Source organism: Chrysochloris asiatica, unplaced genomic scaffold (assembly GCF_000296735.1).
Source record: "Chrysochloris asiatica unplaced genomic scaffold, ChrAsi1.0 scaffold00002, whole genome shotgun sequence".
In the NCBI taxonomy this organism is placed as follows: domain Eukaryota; kingdom Metazoa; phylum Chordata; class Mammalia; order Afrosoricida; family Chrysochloridae; genus Chrysochloris; species Chrysochloris asiatica.
The window spans coordinates 21,896,754-21,914,236 of NW_006408520.1; the positions used below are offsets into that span (position 1 = coordinate 21,896,754).

General features: G+C 37.3%; 1 protein-coding gene across 1 annotated transcript in view; it reads right to left on the reverse strand.

The window, feature by feature from the left end:
* Positions 1–17,483, reverse strand: part of CDC7 (cell division cycle 7) — a 39,701-nt gene that overhangs the window by 11,356 nt on the left and 10,862 nt on the right. Inside the window, exons 2-7 of the mRNA XM_006830968.1 lie at positions 9,750–9,833; positions 7,799–7,934; positions 2,662–2,755; positions 2,434–2,576; positions 1,032–1,281; positions 318–413 (exon numbers count right to left, since the gene is read on the reverse strand). Coding sequence (XP_006831031.1) covers positions 318–413; positions 1,032–1,281; positions 2,434–2,576; positions 2,662–2,755; positions 7,799–7,934; positions 9,750–9,833 — 803 coding nt within the window. The remainder of the gene's footprint in view (positions 1–317; positions 414–1,031; positions 1,282–2,433; positions 2,577–2,661; positions 2,756–7,798; positions 7,935–9,749; positions 9,834–17,483) is intronic.

Sequence of the window (17,483 nt, forward strand, 5' to 3'; positions counted from 1 at the left end):
AGAATATTTAAAAGCATCTACCACTAATAACAATTTTGTTAACTTTATAAACATTTTTATGCAAGTAACTGAGTCAGCACTGTGTTAGGTGTTGGGAGCACACATTCTAGCCAACGAAGAGAGAAAAAAAACTTAATGTTCCAAATGTTCCTCTATTGAAAGAGCAACAATAGTTAGTTAGCTAATCAAAAATGCTCAAAGATTCTACCAGGCAGTAAACTTGTTAAAACTGCTAATAAATGCTACCCTAGTCATTACCTAAACTGTCTTCAGCGTACGACTGACTTATCATTGCACTATTAAGCTACATTACTTACTTTCACTGCAGGGCTCTCATGTGAAATGGAGCTGTGTATATTGAAATTTCTTTCTCCAAAAACAGAGCGCTGGACAGAAAGGCCTACAGATCCCTCCTACAATACCAACAAAAACAAGGAAAATAAGGATTATATCTGTAACACTTTCTGCCAGCTGTACTCTGCCATAGTTTTAAGAGTTAAGTGACATAAAACAAAAACAGCTGCATCCAAGTCATTCTCAGGCACCAAAACACTTCTGTGAAAGGAGAAAATAGTCTAGACAGAACTCTTCACACCCATACAATGTTATTATCTTAGCTCACAAATATACACCTAAAAACCACCGGCATGGATGTTACATTTTGCTGTGCAGCTAAAATGGAGATAGACACTTCAAAATTTTCACCTACAAACTAATGCTTATTTTGGCAAAGGATAATTAATCTGAACTTCATATAACAATACGTTATTTTTTAACGTTTTCATATAATGCAATTTTGTTAAACACAGTAACAAAGACATTATAAATCTATGTATATTTCAGTTTTGAAACCATAAGCAAAATGATCCAGTACAAATCTTCATGAAAATCTGACCGGTTGAACACATAAAACAAATGTGAAACTACTGTTTTAATTGCAAGTAGTATCCTAGTATTATATCACCCTCTTTTGGAGGCAAGAGTACATTTCTGAAATAGAGATAGTACTTAAGAAATAAAAGAAGCTGAACCTTTCCATCTTTTCCTTGTTTAAGCTGAATTTGTGCATTTGTGTAGGGCCTTTTAACAGATGTTTTTGTGGTAGGCTGCTGATTCAGCTCTTTAGATGCTGGGCCACTCAGTGAAATCTTGTTTCCTGTGATTACGTGGGACTTATTCTGTGAAGAGCTTTCCTGCGGAGATTCAGACTGGACAAATCTGAGTTGCTCTATTTTTGTATCACGAGTTCCTTGAGCCAAACCAAAGTCTACCAAGGCGTACCTAAGAAACAAAATTAAGCAATCTTACATCTCTGTAACAATTAAAGTTTTGTTATTATTGTTAAGTGCCATCGAGTTGGTTTCGACCCATAACGACCCTATATAGGGTTTCCAAGTAGCCTCTGGGGAGCTTGAACCACCGACCTTATGGTTCAAACAGACTTTGCAGTCTAGCGCATTAACCCACAGTGCCACACCAGGACTCCAATTAAAGCTTTAGTGACATCATAATATCTCAAATCACAGAGAAATTACATTTTTTAATGGGGGAGGAGTCAATGCAGAGTTTATCAGGTTCCTGAAGGGAAAAAAAAAATTTTTTTTTTTTTTGACAAGGTTAAGCATTTTATAGCCAACTAGGATGACAATTATGGGGAGATGCAGTCCAAAAAATAAGTAAGGTCTTTTTCCAATGATCTGCTGCTGACAAGGCAGAAGAGGAATGTTAGAGAGAAGCAGTCCTTTGTTCTCTGGTAGTGGCATCATAGCATAAAATTTATAATTTAAAATCTTAATTAAAAATGTTAAGGATTATATTTGTAACACTTTCTGCCAGCTGTACTCTGCCATAGTTTTAAAAGAGTTAAGTGACATAAAACAAAAACAGCTGCATCCAGAAAGAAAAAGAAAATCATGGTTTTAAAATCTGATTTAATCAAAGAAGGTACGGAAAAAAAGATCCAGGGGTATAAAAGTCAAAAAAGAAGCTACTGTTCTATATTTCTTACCATACTCAGCACAATCCACTGTATACACAGCAACATTTAAGTTATTTTCAAGTTATAATGCCTACATGTATATAATTCACATGAAAATATATAAAGAGAATTGCGCTGAAATGGAAATTAGCTATCATGTGGTCCAATCTCCTCATTTACTAAGGAAGAAAAATGGACCTCAAAGAGAAGATATGTATAAAGCCAAATAAAACCAGTCCCTTTCTAAATCTCTTTTTTGACTCAGTAATTTCCTTTGGATAAAGTATGTACATTGCCTTGCTAATACAATTTTATTTCTCTGTACTTCCCTTCCCCAATCACATTGAAAATTTGAATAATCTGTCCAAGGATGTGTACGTATGTTCTTTGACTAAGAAGACATGGGCCTCACGGTCTTCAAGCGTAGATATTTTCCCGTTAACTTTCATACTTACTTTTTCAGGCGTCTATTATATAAAAAATTGCTGGGCTTAACATCACGGTGAACAATACCAAACTGATGAATGCGCTTCAAAGCTCTGAACAGATTAAACATATATTCCCGTACTTCTTGAAAAGACAGAGAATTCAAAATGTCCTAAAACAAAGTTTTGAATAAGGTCATAAAATTGTATTCAATTAAATGTTGAGGTAGTAAAAATTCAAGAAATATTCAAACCTACCAAGAAGGACTCATGTTCCAGATATGGCATAGCAATAACCACATGATCATTTTTCCTAAAGCAATATTTTATTCCCATGACATTGTCTTGCCCCCTAGTGGAAAAATGTAAAATGAACTTAGGAGAAAAGGTCAAATGAAATGAAACTTCATGACTTTTTTCAAAGTAAATTTAGCAATGCATAAATATACTAGAAAACTAAGTTAAAATCATCAGCTTTCTTTTTAAAAAATAGCACCAGTTATAAGGGTACTAATACAATTCAATTATGAAATAATTACAGCATTAGCTGGGTACATGGCAGTATAAGAAAGAAAGGATGAATAAATTATCAGGCAATAGTAGAAGATAAGATGAAGGTAATAAATGCATTTTAAAATAACAGTAATTGCTTACATTTATCCTGACTCTGTTCTGAAAGACTTCACACATATTAACAAATTTACTTCATCTTCTGAATAACCCTGTGAAGTGGGTGCTCTCACCCCACTTCCTTTTACAGATGTGGAAATTCAGGCACAGAGAGGCTGAGGAACTTCCCCAAGGCCCCTAAACTATTAAGTCACAGAGCCAGCATTTGAATTCTGGCAGTTTGCTCCATATTTATGCTCTTAATTGCTTTGATTCACTATTGCATAAAAGATGAGGAAAATGAGGGAAAGTTGATTTTCATAGATTTGAGCCTGAGTTAGTAAAAAAAAAATAATAACAAGAAAATAAGTAGAGAATCTAGAAAAAGCAACATGTGGCACTGCAGGATATAATGCACTGGGGTGCAAAGCCAGTTTGAACTGCAAGGTTGGCAGTTCAAACTTACCAGCTGCTCCTCAGATACCCTATACAGCGCTGCTGAATTGGAACTGACTAACAAGAACAAACTGAAAATTCACCCATTTGATTTGTTGTTGTTAAGTGTTAGTACTTGTAGAGAAGTGATTTCAAAGCTGTGAAAATGAGAAAGAAGAAGAAATGGTGCCTTGGAAAGTCTCAGGTTGGAGAAAAAATTCAAGGAACAGAAAGCCTTACTAGGGACTTCACCAAAGTGAAACATTTGAAAGGAAAGGGCGATAAACATGGAAATCAAGGAGAATTAGAATTGAGGGCAGGCTCTTTGGTTTGGAGGGAATGAATCTGGCAATTTTTCAGAGAGCAATTTAAGTGAAAAGGAAGAGGCTTAACAAAATTTCAGGAGAGAAAACAAGATACACTGGAAGCAAAGCATAAAGACAGTATTCCTGAAATGTACGGCAAAGGAAAGAAGGAAAATACTATGGGAACTAGGAAGGCAGCAAGATTAGGTGAAGACTTTCTGAAGCATAGGGAAAGGAAAAGCAGTAGAGAGAGATAATGAAAGTGTGGGAAAGGAAAGGAATGACCTTGTTTGACAGGACTAGAATGTATGTAATCATTAGAGATTACTCTCAGAAGAGATGATAGCTCATCATCTTGGCTTCTATAATAAATACAGGGGTGCAACAATAAAATCAGTTCATCCATTCAATACTTGGTGGGCACTATTATTGGTCAGTAACTGAATAGGGAAGATTGAAGAATTGGTGCCTTTGGATTATGGTGTGGGCAAGGAATACTGGACATACCATGGGTTACCAGAAGAACAAACAAATCTGTCCTGGAAGTACAACCAGGATGCTTCTCAGAAACAAGGACGACAAGACTTTGTCTCATGTACTCTGGTCATGTTACCAAGAGGCGACTTAGTCCCTGAAGAACACCATGTTCGGTAAAGGGTCAGTGACACAGAGGAAGACTTTCAATGAGATGGACTGACACAGTGGCTGCAACAATGGGCTCAAACATAACAATTGTGAGGATGGCGCAAGATGATGCAATGTTTCATTCTCTTATACATAGGTTGTTATAAGCTGGGATCAACTTGATAACACAGAATAACATTCAACATTAGCAATGTAATGGTGAATAAAACTAATATGATTTCTGATCTCATGGAGTTAATTATCTAGTGGAAATCACAGAGAATAAGCAAGGTAAAAATTGATGGCAAATTATGATACAGGCTTTGAAAGAAAGCAAAAGATGTGGCAATAAAAAGTAGGAGGGTGTAACTTAATTCAGGAGTCCTGATGTGGTATGCAGAATAAGCACTGAACTGCTAACTAAAAGGTCTGCAGCTCAAACCCAATAGCCATTCCTAGGAAACTCTATGCAAGTTTGCTAGGAGTTGAAACCAACTTTGAAACATTTAACAACAATTTAATTCTGAGAAGACCACTTTAAAGCAGTACCTGCCTATCTCTCACACCAGAAAGGTGAGTCAGCATTCAAAGATTGGGGAGGTGGTCTCCTAAATAGAGAAAGAGCAGGGGCCGTGGCTCAGACGCAAGAAAGCTCTTGAGACAAATTGGAGGCACTGAAAAAACAACATAGAAAGGGAGGTAGGTAGACTGGCATGAGATGAAGTTGGGAGAGTAGTCAGAGTTAAATCAGCCCTTGGCTAAACAGAAATTTAAAAGTTCACAGTAAAATTTAGAATTTTTTTCTCCCAAAACACAATAGTAAACTACTGAAGATTGTGAGTGGTAAAATTAGTACTATTCAAATTATGTTACATATTTTTTTTTTTACATTTTAAAGGTATCTCTGGATGCTATGGACCACTGGATCTTGGGTGAAAGCAGAGAATACCAGAAAGATGTTTATCTGTGCTTTACTGACTTCACAAAGTCTTTCGATTGTGTGGATCATGACAAGCTATGGACAACATTATGAAGTATGAATATTCCTGAACACTTAATTGTGCTCATGAGGAATCTGTACATGGACCAAAAGGCAGTTGTTCGAAAAGAACACGGGAACACTGAATGGTTTAAAATTTTAAAAAGTGAGGGACAGGCTTGTGTTCTTTCACCATACTTAGTCAACCTGTATGTTGAGCAAATAATCCGAGACGCTGTTTATATGAAAAAAAACAACAACACATGGCATCAGGATTGGAGGAAGACTCATTAACAACCTGCAATATGCAGATGATACAATCCTACTTGCCGAAAGTGAAGACTTAAAATATTTCCTGATGAAGATCAAAGAGCACAGCCTTCGGTATGGATTGCATCTCAATGTAAAGAAAACAAAAATCCTCAACCCTGGACCAATAAGCAACATTCTTATCAATGGAGAAAAGACTGAAGTTATCAAGGACTTTATTCTTCTTGAATCAACTATCAACACTCATGGAAGAAGCAGTCAAGAAATCAAACGATGTATTGCATTAGTCAAATCTGCTGCATAAGACCTTTTTAAAGTGTTGAAGAGCAAAGATGTCAGCTTGTGGACTAAGGTGCTTCTGACCCAAGCCATGGTATTTTCAATAACCTCCTATGCATGTGAAAGCTGGGCAGTGAATAAGTTAGACAGTAGAAGAATTGATGCTTTTGAGTTATGGTGTTGGAGGAGAATACCGAAAGTGTCATGGGCTGCCAAAAGGATCTGTGTTGGAATAAGTGCAGCCAGAGGGTTCCTTGGAGGCCAGGATGGCCAAACTTCGTCTTTCATACTTTGGACATATTGTCAGGAGGGACGAGTCACTGGAGAAGGATATCATGTTTGGTAAGGTGGAGGGTCAGAGAAAAAGAAGAAGACCCCCAGTGAGATGGATTGGCCAAGTGGCAGCATCAATGGGCTCAAGCGTGGCAACAATTGTGGCAACAACAGGATTAGGCAGTGTTTTGTTCTGTTGTACATAGTGTTGCTATGAGTCAGTAACGACTCGATGGCACCAAACAACAACTGGCTACTATATGAGGACAGAAAGTGAAGGTAGAAGAGAGGTAGTCTAGACTTGTACTGAGGTAGTACTGTGCAGTGTAGTTAAAAATAAAAGGAATTATAGGTATATTTTAGAGACAGAATGGCCAGGACAACTGATACAGTTTCGGAGAAAAATGGAAAATTGATTCCTAGGTTCTTGGTCTGAGCAACTGGGTAAATGATGGTACCGATTACTGAGATGAGTATATGAGAGAACAGTTTATTGCTACCGGGTGTTTTAGGCAGGAGAGTAGATTAGCAATTTCATTTTGGGGATACTGGGTTTGAGATATTTGAAACGTCAAATAGGTTAGTAGGTTTACATAAACCTACAGGCAGCTAAGAGGTCTGAGGCTAGCTGTATCTTTTTGGGAACCATTATTATGTCTTTAAAGTCATGTAGAATGCATGATACTACCTAAGGATGGGTACTGAGAGACAGAAAGCTCAAGATCACGCATTGAAGAACTTCAACATTCAGGAGGTTAGGTAGAAGAGAAGGAGCCGGCAAATAATACTGAAAATGAAAGACCCATAAAGAAACCAACAGACAATGGTCAAATCCATTACGATGGATGCTGCACTGAGAGCTCATGTGAATGCAAACAGGTAAAACAGCAGTCATGGTTAACGCTTAACTAAAGTGCTGGTGTGGCACTGTGGGTTAGGCACTGGACCACAAGGTTGGTGTTTCAAGCTCACCAGCTGCTCGTTGGAGACCCTACACAGGGTCGCTGGGAGTCAGAATCAACTCAACATCACTTAAAAACAACAGCAAGAATTTCAGTTTAGCCTAGAGGAGAGCAGCCACACTAACTGTAGAGTGAAAAGGAATAAAAACAGGATACAGACATGTTCTGAAAAGTCTGGCTATGAAAAGGTGCTGGAAGAATAAGAGCATGAGAGATACTAAATCATTTCACTAGGTTGATAAAGATGATTCATCAAATAGAGATCAATGAGAAAGACATGCCAGATGATTCTGCTGTTCTCAGTAAAGCATGAACTGAGCATGTCAGTAATAACTGGGGAGACATGAAATGAGTTCCCCATATTGTATGTTAAATCTAGACTACGAAAACCATGGTTTAGGATTGGCAGGAAGATTACAAAAAGAAGTAGCAAAAGAACAGGAAGTCAAGTTGGGTCTCTAGGGAAATCCTCTCTGAGAGAATCAAGATATATTTAACTCACCAGTCCAAGTTTAATGGAAAGTGCTAACAACTTGCAAACACTTGAATGAAGGATATGCTTAATTTAAGGGCAATTTCACCTCTCTAATAAGCATCCACTTAAAAACCTAATGAATTATATACAGCTAGTTCAATTCAAGTATCTTTAATTTGCCTACCCAGCCACTGTAAGGCACTGAAGTTCAGCAGCAATTCTTAAGGGATGACTTGTTGGAATTAAGTGTTTTAGAGCAATTTTCTCTTCGGGTCCTACTTGCAACTGTGCTGTGGCCAAATAAACAGAGCTGAAAGTGCCTGTAAAACAATTTATTAGATTTTTCAATATTTGAGTTTTTTAAAAAATGTTAGTGAAACAGTGGTAAAACAGAGCCTAAAAACTGTTAAAACCCATAAAATTATCATAATCATTAATGTTTTTAATATAAGCCAAATACATCTATTAAATAAATTTTCATTTTTAATAAATTCTTAAGTCCTGAATTTAACATCTGTAGAACCAAAGAATTAAAAAAAAAAAAAAAAAAAATCCCATTGCCATCCAGTAAATATGACTCACAGAGACCTATAGGACAGAGTAGAACTTCCCATGGGGTTTTCAAAACTGTCATCTTTATAGAAGCAGATGAACACATTTTTTCTTCTGAAAAGCAGTGAGGTTCAAACTGCCAACCTTCTGGTTAGCAGCCAAATGCTTAACCACTGCAACATCAGGACTCCTTAGCATCTGTGTTGTTAAGTGTCATAGAGTCGGTTCTGACTCGTAGTGACCCTGTATGGTGTTTCCCAAGGAGCAGCTGGTGGGTTTGAACTGCTGCCCTTCTTAATTTTCCAACACAAACACACCACAGTAAATCTGCTGATTCATGTGATAATTCCATAGTCATGATTCATTCCAGTAAGTATTTTCTATGTTATCATTTCAACATACTTAATTAGAACTACAAATTTATAGAGAGAGAAAAAAAACCTGTAAAAAAACAAGGGCTTTTAAATTTAACATTAAACTAAATGAAAAAAATTAAGATTTGGTGGTCAGTTAAATTTGATAAATACTGATTATAACAAATGAAATATATTACTACAAAATGTTCAAAGACTATAATGTGCTAAGTACATCGTACATAAATCATACCAACAGGTAGCTGTAACGTGATAATTTCCAAACTCATTTAGTCTTAAAATACCCTCCCCACAAAACAAGTATCGATCAACTGGAAGAGAGGGGCACCAGTGTTCCCCAGAACAAAGTTTGTGAATCCTAACTTAAAGAGAAAGAAAACGATCTGCTCCTTATGTCTGCTGACACCAAATCACCTCATTATATTTTTCTGTTCCTAGTGATACAGCCTTTTCTCAATTGACAGCTTTTATTGTAAAAGGGACTCCTGGGTTAAGGGTTAAGGCTGTGAAGGTTGTGGGTTAAGGCGGTGGACTGCAAAGTCGGTTTGAATCGCAAGGTCTGTGGTTCAAGCTCATCAGCCGCTCCTCGGAAACCCTATATAGAGTCGCTATGAGTCAGAACAGACTTGATGCCACTTAACAACAACTACCAAGTAAATGAAGTTTTCACTTTTCAGGCATTTCTCAAGACAGCCAGGCAAAAAGTTTTATTATCTTTTACTTTGTCATTTCCTTTGCAACTGTGTGCCAAATTCATCCTTCAATCAGTATGACTGCAAATCAATGGTATTTATGCTAATACTGATCATCCTATATATAGTACCATTCTCATTGTTTTGCCATCTTAGGCTTTGCTAATCTGATTCAGTGTACCATTCTACCTAATTGCAATGGAGAAAGAGGAAAGATTTGGCTTCCGTAATAAAATCTTGTTTGAATCTAATTGTTTAATTTTAAAGAATTACTATTTACCATAAATATTAGTATATTAATACTCTTACTAATATAAAAAAGTAGGACTGCTCATTTTATATTTATTCCTTCATTCCTTATAGGAAAACATAAAAATTTTTACCACAATTAATAATACACATGTTGCTATAGTTTTAATATTTTAGGAAGAATAGGGTATATTTTCAAAAACAAATAATAATAAAAACAGAATAGAAAAAACCCTGTACAGTTTATAAATATATCCCCCAAAATTACCTTCTCCAATTTTGTCCTTAATCTTAAACACATTACCAAGCTGTGGTACAGCTTCGTAAAGCTTCTCAATATCTTTTTTAACACCTATTAAGGAAATAAGAATTTACAGTCATAATTAAGAAGAATATAATTTACAGTTTCTTAAATTTAAAAAAACTTGATGATTCTTGAACATGAAATTTTAATAAACCTTAAAACGATAACAATACCTAAAGCCCCATCAAGTTGCTATAACATACACACTACTCTTCAACTGATAAATGTGCACTATCAGTATTACATACATAAAATGACTATTACAGGTAGTCCCTGACTTACAACATATTCATTATGACAAACTGCACTTATAACCACCAGTGTGTCTGGAACATGGTATCTTCCTGGGAGAAAGTTACGAGAAAATGCATGCAGGAGATAAGGGAAAAAAGACTGAGTTAATGTGAACAAACTTCATGCTTTCGATCAGAATATGATGAACAAGATGAGCGGTAAAATCATCCACATGACAAGAACATGGAATTTAGAACTTTATATTGCCAATATGGAACCGTTCACATATCATGACTTGACAAATTCAAGGGGAATTGACAAATCATGACTTAATGGATCTTGAAGAGGAAAGAAATGCTGAAGAAAGAAAGAATGAAGGAGAGAAGGAAGTAAAGTGTCAAAAATTTTTTAGTAACAGGATTAGCTGGAGTTTTTTCTAAATGAAATCAGGGGTTCAGTTAACTGAAAGCATGGATCCAAATGCTAATTGCTTTGCTAAAATCAGTAGGCAGATTCGGGAAGAAGTGAAATGTTATTGCATATATATTCAGAGAAAAAAAACCAAACCATGCAGATACATATTTGTGCCCATTCCAAAGTGTACCCCAACAGAATATAAAAATCATTAACAGTATCACTAATATCACATACAAGTAAAAAATAATTTTTAAATGGCTGCAACAATACATCAACAGGGAGCTACCAAAAGTTCAAGTTGGACTCAAAAGAGGACATGGAACAAGGGATATTTTGCTGACTTCAAATGGATATTGGCTGAAAACAAAGAATACCACAAAGATGTTTACTTCTGCTTTATGTTTGCAAGGCTTTTGACTATGTGGATGGACAAGCTATGGACAATACTGCTAAGAATGGGCATTCCAGAACACTTAACTGTGCTCATGAAGAACCTGTGCACAGACCAAGAGGGAGTTAATAGAACAGAATAAGGGGATACTGAATGCTTTAAAATCAGGGAAGGTGTGTGCTGGGGCCGTATCCTTTCACCACACAAAATCAATATGTATGCTGAGCAAATAATGTGAGAAGCTCGAGTATACGAAAAAGGTGACAGCAGGATTGGAGGAAGACTTGTTCAACAACCCATGATATGCAGATGATACAACCTTGTTTGCTGGAAGCAAAGAGGACTTAAAATACTTACTGATGAAGATCAAAGACTACAGCGCTCAGGACTGATATTGATTGATATTGATATCTGCAAGTTTAATTGTAATAATTTCTATATAAAGAAAATGAAAAACCTTATAACTAGACTAATAAATAATAACATGATAAATGGAGAAAAGATTGAAGGTGTCAAACACTTCATTTTGCTCAGATCCACAATGAACACTCATGTAAGCAGCAGTCAAGAAATCAAACAAAGTATTGCATAAGGCAAATCAGCTGCACAAGACCTCTTTAAAGTGTTCAAGCACAAAGATATCAGTTTGAGGGCAAAGGTGCCCCCGACCCAACCCATAGTATTTTCAGTCACCTTATATGCATGTGAAAGTTGGGCAATGAATAAGGAAGATCACGGAAAACCTGATGTATTTGAATTACAGTACTGGAGAAGATTAAAAGTACCATGGACTGACAGAAGAAGAAACAATTCTGTTTGAAGAGCAGCAAGAATGTTCCTAAGACACCCGGATGGTGAGACTTGGACATGTTATCATGAGAGACTAGTCCCTGGAGGACATCATCATCCTGACAGTGAAGTGGCCAGCTGGTCTGAAGTGCAAGGGAGGTAGGTCAGCAGAAAAAAGGAAAATGCCCAATGAGATGGACTGACACAGAAGTAGCAGCAATGGGCTCAAAGATAACAATTGTGAGAATGACACAGGACCAGGCAGAGCTTCCTTCTATTGTTCATAGGGTTGCTATGAGTTGGAATTGACTTGACAGCACCCAACAACGTACAAATAACTCTTACTAATTTTCTGACTAAAACTTCATCCCCATTTCCAGAGATAATCCATATGCTCCAGAACCTTCCACAGGTGGAGTTACTGTCATAGGGCATCATCGTCCATCTCTTCATCATCAGGGTAAATGTTTATGATTTGTGTTTTGTATGCAAGTATTAAAATATATCTGCAAGTTTAATTGTAATAATTTCAAAGAAAGATCAGATTTCTAAAGATACTCATGACAGCTGGGACACTCCCACTTAAAAAGACAAGCAGACCAACCAGAACTGCTGGGGAAACAGGATATACTTATTGAAAGAAAATCTTGCAGAAAAAAGCGGACTGTTTGAATTTCAAGCAAGCTGTTTGCTTTGGAGGCATCAAGGCAAGAAAAGTCAGCCAATCAGGAAACCCCCACTTCTAGGAATGAAACTTAAAGGGAACCGTCGAGCAATCTAGTAGGTCACTGGTGACCACCTGGGTCTACTTGAGTGGAAGGGGGAGAAATGCAACAATGAAGACATGGGCTGAGTTTGGCCATGCTCCACTGGCACCTAGTGACCTTGAGATGAGAGAAGATGTCTGAAGTTTAGGGATATGTATGAACTCCTGAGCCCATGGGCACTGACCCAGCCCCTGGGGGTTAGGGCTGAGAGTGAAGTGGCCAGCTGGTCTGAAGTGCAGGGAGTTAAGTGTGCGGGAACTCTCAATTTTGCAGCTAGTATCCATTAGACCTGGTATGGCGCGGTGGGTTAATGCATCAGACTGCAAAGCAGTTTGAACTGCAAGGTCGGCAGATCAAGCTTACCAGCTGCTCCTAGGAAACCCTATACAGGGTCGCTATGGGTCAGAACTAATTTGACAGTACTTAACAACAACAATCCATTTGATCTAGCTTGGTTGGCTAGCTGACTAGAACTTGACCAGATGTTTGATACTGTGAGCAAGTGTATATTGCTACAATTTGATGAACTGGAGTTTTGCTTATGGATGCAATTGCTCAAAATTCCAATCAGAATAGAAGGATTCTTTATATCAAGGAACAAGCTTGTTTTCTCAGCGTACTCAGTTGATGTTGTTGTTGTTGCTGTTGTCAGGTGCCATCGAGTTGGAACCGACTCATAGCAACCCAATGCACAGCAGAACGAAACAATGTCCGATCCTGGGCCAACCTCCCTACTGCTGCCATACTTGACGCCATCAATGATGCCACCTGGCTGATACATGTTGTTGGGGGTCTTCCTCTTTTTCTCGGACCCTCCATCTTACCCAGTATGACATCTTTCTCCAGCGACTGTTCTCCCTGACAATATATCCAAAGTATGAGAGACGAAGCTTAGCCATCCTGGCCTCCAAGGTGCACTCTGACTGCACTTCTTCCGAAATAGATCTATTGGTTCTTTTGGCAGTTGATGGGGCAGGCAATTTAGACATTGACTATCAAAAAATGGAAGGCTATCAAGTCATGAAGTGGTTGGCTTACATGCTTTCATAAGAGTGCTTAGTTTCAGAATGAGGGCAGTAAGGTAAAATCCCCACTGAATAGTTTCCCACTTTCCCAGATGAATCTGGTGAAAGGAGATGGGGGATGATGGTGATAGGATTTTATTCTTTAATTGTGAGTAACTGTTAGCAGGATTAACTGTGATTGCTATAACTGTAATGGAAGAAGATATGTAACTAAAAGGGGGCAGTAATTAATCTTTCATTTCAAGAACAGACAATCCCAGAAACATCAATATAGAAGTGCATAAGTGGACCATGAGATCCCTACCTAGAAAAGTGGTGACAGCAGAGATGGTGGCAGAGGCGGTGGCATGGAGAGACAGAGCAGCTGTGGGCTCTAAGCTTAAGGACCGAGTAAAGCTGTGTGCCTGCAGGCAGGAGGCTGGCTTGCAAAATGTGCCTTTCAGATATTTAAATGAATATATACTTTTTGTTTTGTAAGTGTGCATCAAATATTTTTGTTTTGTTCATTTGTGAAATATAAGAAGTAAATGGGAGCCACAGGAAGGAAGTAGGATAACTATTGTTGCATGGCGAGATTGTAATCATTAAGCTGAAACACATGTATAATTTTTTGAATGTAAAACTGATGATCTTGTCTGTAAACCTTATCAATTCACAGTAAAAAGTGAAAATAAAATATATTCATTATTAAATGCATTAATAATATTTTTAAATGGGGTATTAGACTTACAATAGACTTAGGAGTTGGCCTAATACATCCTAAGTTGGAACACCATAATAAAATAAAAAATATTGGCAATAACAAAGGCTGGAGAGAATATGGAGAAACTAGATGACTCATATATTGCTACTGGGAATATAAAATGGAGCAACCACTCTGGAAGAGTTTGGCAGTTTAAAAAAATAAATAAGCAAGCAACTATCATGGTCCTGTAATTGTACCCAGAGGAATAAAGACGTATGTTTACAAAGAAACCTGTACAGCAAAGTTTACGACACTTTATTCATAGCAGTGCAAACTAAAAATAACCCAGATATCCTTCAGCAGGTAAACAGTCAAGTAAACTATGTACACCCATACCAATGATACATACAAACCTGGATGAATCTCCAGAGAATTACTCTGAATGAAAAAATGTCAATCCCAAAAGGTAACATAATGTGTATTTCTATTTATATAATATTCTTGAAATGACAAATTTATAGAAATGAAGAACAGACTAGCCAGGGTTTAAGAAGGTGTGGGGGCAGGAGGGAAGTTAAGTGTGGCAGTAAAGGCAACATAAGGGATCCTTGTGAGGATGGAAGTTTTCCGTACCTTGACTGTACACCTTGTATTATTATTGTGATCTGCTTTATCGTACCCTGCAGATATAATTTTTTTTTACAAATATAAAGTCTGTGGTAACCTCATGTCAAGCAAGTCTATCGGTACCATGTACTCACTTTGGGTCTGTGTTACATTTTGGGAATTCTCAACAATATTTGAAACCATTTCATAATGTGGTGGTTCCTCAAAAAACTGAAAGTTTCATATATGACCCAGCAATTCTACTCCTAGGTATATACCCAAAACACTTGAAAGAGCCTCAAAATTTGTGTATACCAATGTTCATTGCAGCACTATTCAAAATAGCCAAAAGATGGAAACAACCTAACTATCAGTAGATGAACAAATACACAAAATGTGATACATACAACAGAATATTACACAGCCAGTAAGGAAAATGATGTCTTGAAACAAGTTTGAAGACATTATGTTAAACAAAATAAGCTCTCACAAAAGACAAATATTGTATTATCAAATTAATATAAAAAAATCAAGGAAAGGCAAATGTATAGAAAACAAAGTGTTAGTTGTTACTAGGGGAAGGAGGAAGGGGAAAAGGAGAGCTGACAGTAATGGGAAAATCACACTGATTAAGGGTAGAGCCGTACTAGCCAATAATTGTAATTACTGTCAATAAGATGTACACCTGAAAACAGCTGAATTGGCAAAAGTTATGAGCGATATAATGACAGAATGAAAGAAAGAAAAAAGAGTAGCTGCTGAGTTTGCTTATGCATAACCAAACACTGCATAGGATTTGGTTCCTTGGTTTGGAGGTTTAGGTCATTGACATTAGCATTCCAGTTAACTGTCCTAATAACTCGTTTTAGTGTTTCCTTCTACCACCTCCTTGTTCCTTGTGTAGTACCTGAGGGCTTCAAAGCTCACAAGCGTCCATCCAAGGCACAGTAATTAGTTTCTATTTACCTGGTACAAAAGAGGAAGGAAAACTAGGATATGGAATGTGTGGCTAAATGCATCCATGAATAGCTGCTTCCTTTGTTATGAAGTTAGAATGGCTAGAACTGGCCTACCATTACCGAACATTTTGATCCAAGATTCCAGAGAAGAATTTCAATCAAAAGGGAGAACAGACTTTCACATTTTCATAGACGCCACACTTTCTGGAGTCATTGAGGGTGGATGAACCCCTAGAAATATCACCCTGAGATAACTGTCACTAAACTGTGCACATAGAAACTGTTGAACTGCTGTTATGTTTTGCTATATATGTTAACAAGGACAAAATAAATAAAACTTAGAAAAATGTGTCTTTGATGTTGTTAAAGTGTCATCAAGTCGGTTCCAACTCAGCAACTCTATATAGGATTTCCAAGGAGTGTCAGGTGAATTTGAACTACCAACCTCAACGTTCAAACTGACCTTGCAGTCCAATGTTTTTTATATAAACATCATTGTTAATGTTGTTGAGTCAGTTCCAACTCACAGCAACCCTATATAGGGTTTCTAAGGAGCTACTGGAGAGTTTGAACTACCGACCTTTTAGTCAGCAGTTTAGGAATTACTCTACAGCGCCACACCAGGACTCCATATAAAAATGATCAATAGTGTCCTCTATCCCTGACAATAATTAAATTTTTAATTTTAAATGCATGTAAGCATGCTACAAAATAAGGGGAAGCAATACTATAAAGTGCAATAAATTACTGGATACTAAAAAGCATAGTGGTTACAAATCAGGCTGTGAACCCCAAGGTCAGCAGTTTGAAACTACCAGCTGCTTTACAGCCTTGGAAATCCACTTCTGGGTCGCTATTAGTCAGAACCAACTCCATGGCACTTAACAACAACAATAATGAGAGTTACAAGGAGTTCTGGTAGCGTAGTGGTTACGAATCGGGCTGCTAATCTCAAGGTCAGCAGTTCGAAACTACCAGCAGTTCCACAGGAGAAAGATGACGCTTTCTGCTCCTGTAAAGATTTACAGACTTGGAAACCCTATTCAGGGTTGCTATGAGTTGGAATCGACTCCATGGCACAAAACCACCACCAAAGAGAGTTACATACATAAGAATGTCCAGATTTTATTACTATCCATATTGTTATTTATCTGCTCACTCTCAAAGTCTCCTAACACCAGAATATAAGCTCCACCAATACCAATTCTTTGTATAATTCATTGCAATACACTCAGAAAACGAGGTTTTCTGCCCCCATGAAGATTTACACAACAAGAAACAAAGAAAAGGTCAAAATGGATGTCAGAAGAGACACTGAAACTTGCTCTCCAGTGTAGAGATGATAAAGCAAATGGAAGAAATGAGCTGAACAGAAAATGTCAAAGATCAGCTCGAGAAGATAAAGCCAAATATTACAACAAAATGTGCAAAGATCTGGAATCAGAAAACCAAAGAGGAAGAAAACACTCAGCATTTCTTAAGCTGAACTGAAGAAAAAAATTCAAGCCTCAACTTTCATTACTGAAGAATTCTCCGGGCAAATTATTGAATGATGCAGAAAGTATCAAAAGAAGATGGAAGGAATACTCAGAGGCAGTGTACCAAAAGGAAAAAGTTGATGTTCAGCCGTTTCAAGAGGTAACATATGATTCAAGAGCCAATGACACTGAAGGAAGAAGTCGAAGGCACACTGAAGGAATTGGCAAAGAACAAGGCACCAGGAATTGATGGAATAAAAATTGAAGTCTTTCAAGAAAGCGAGGAAGCACAGGAGGCACTCACTCATCTATGCCAAGAAATTTGGAAGACAACTATTTGGCCTACT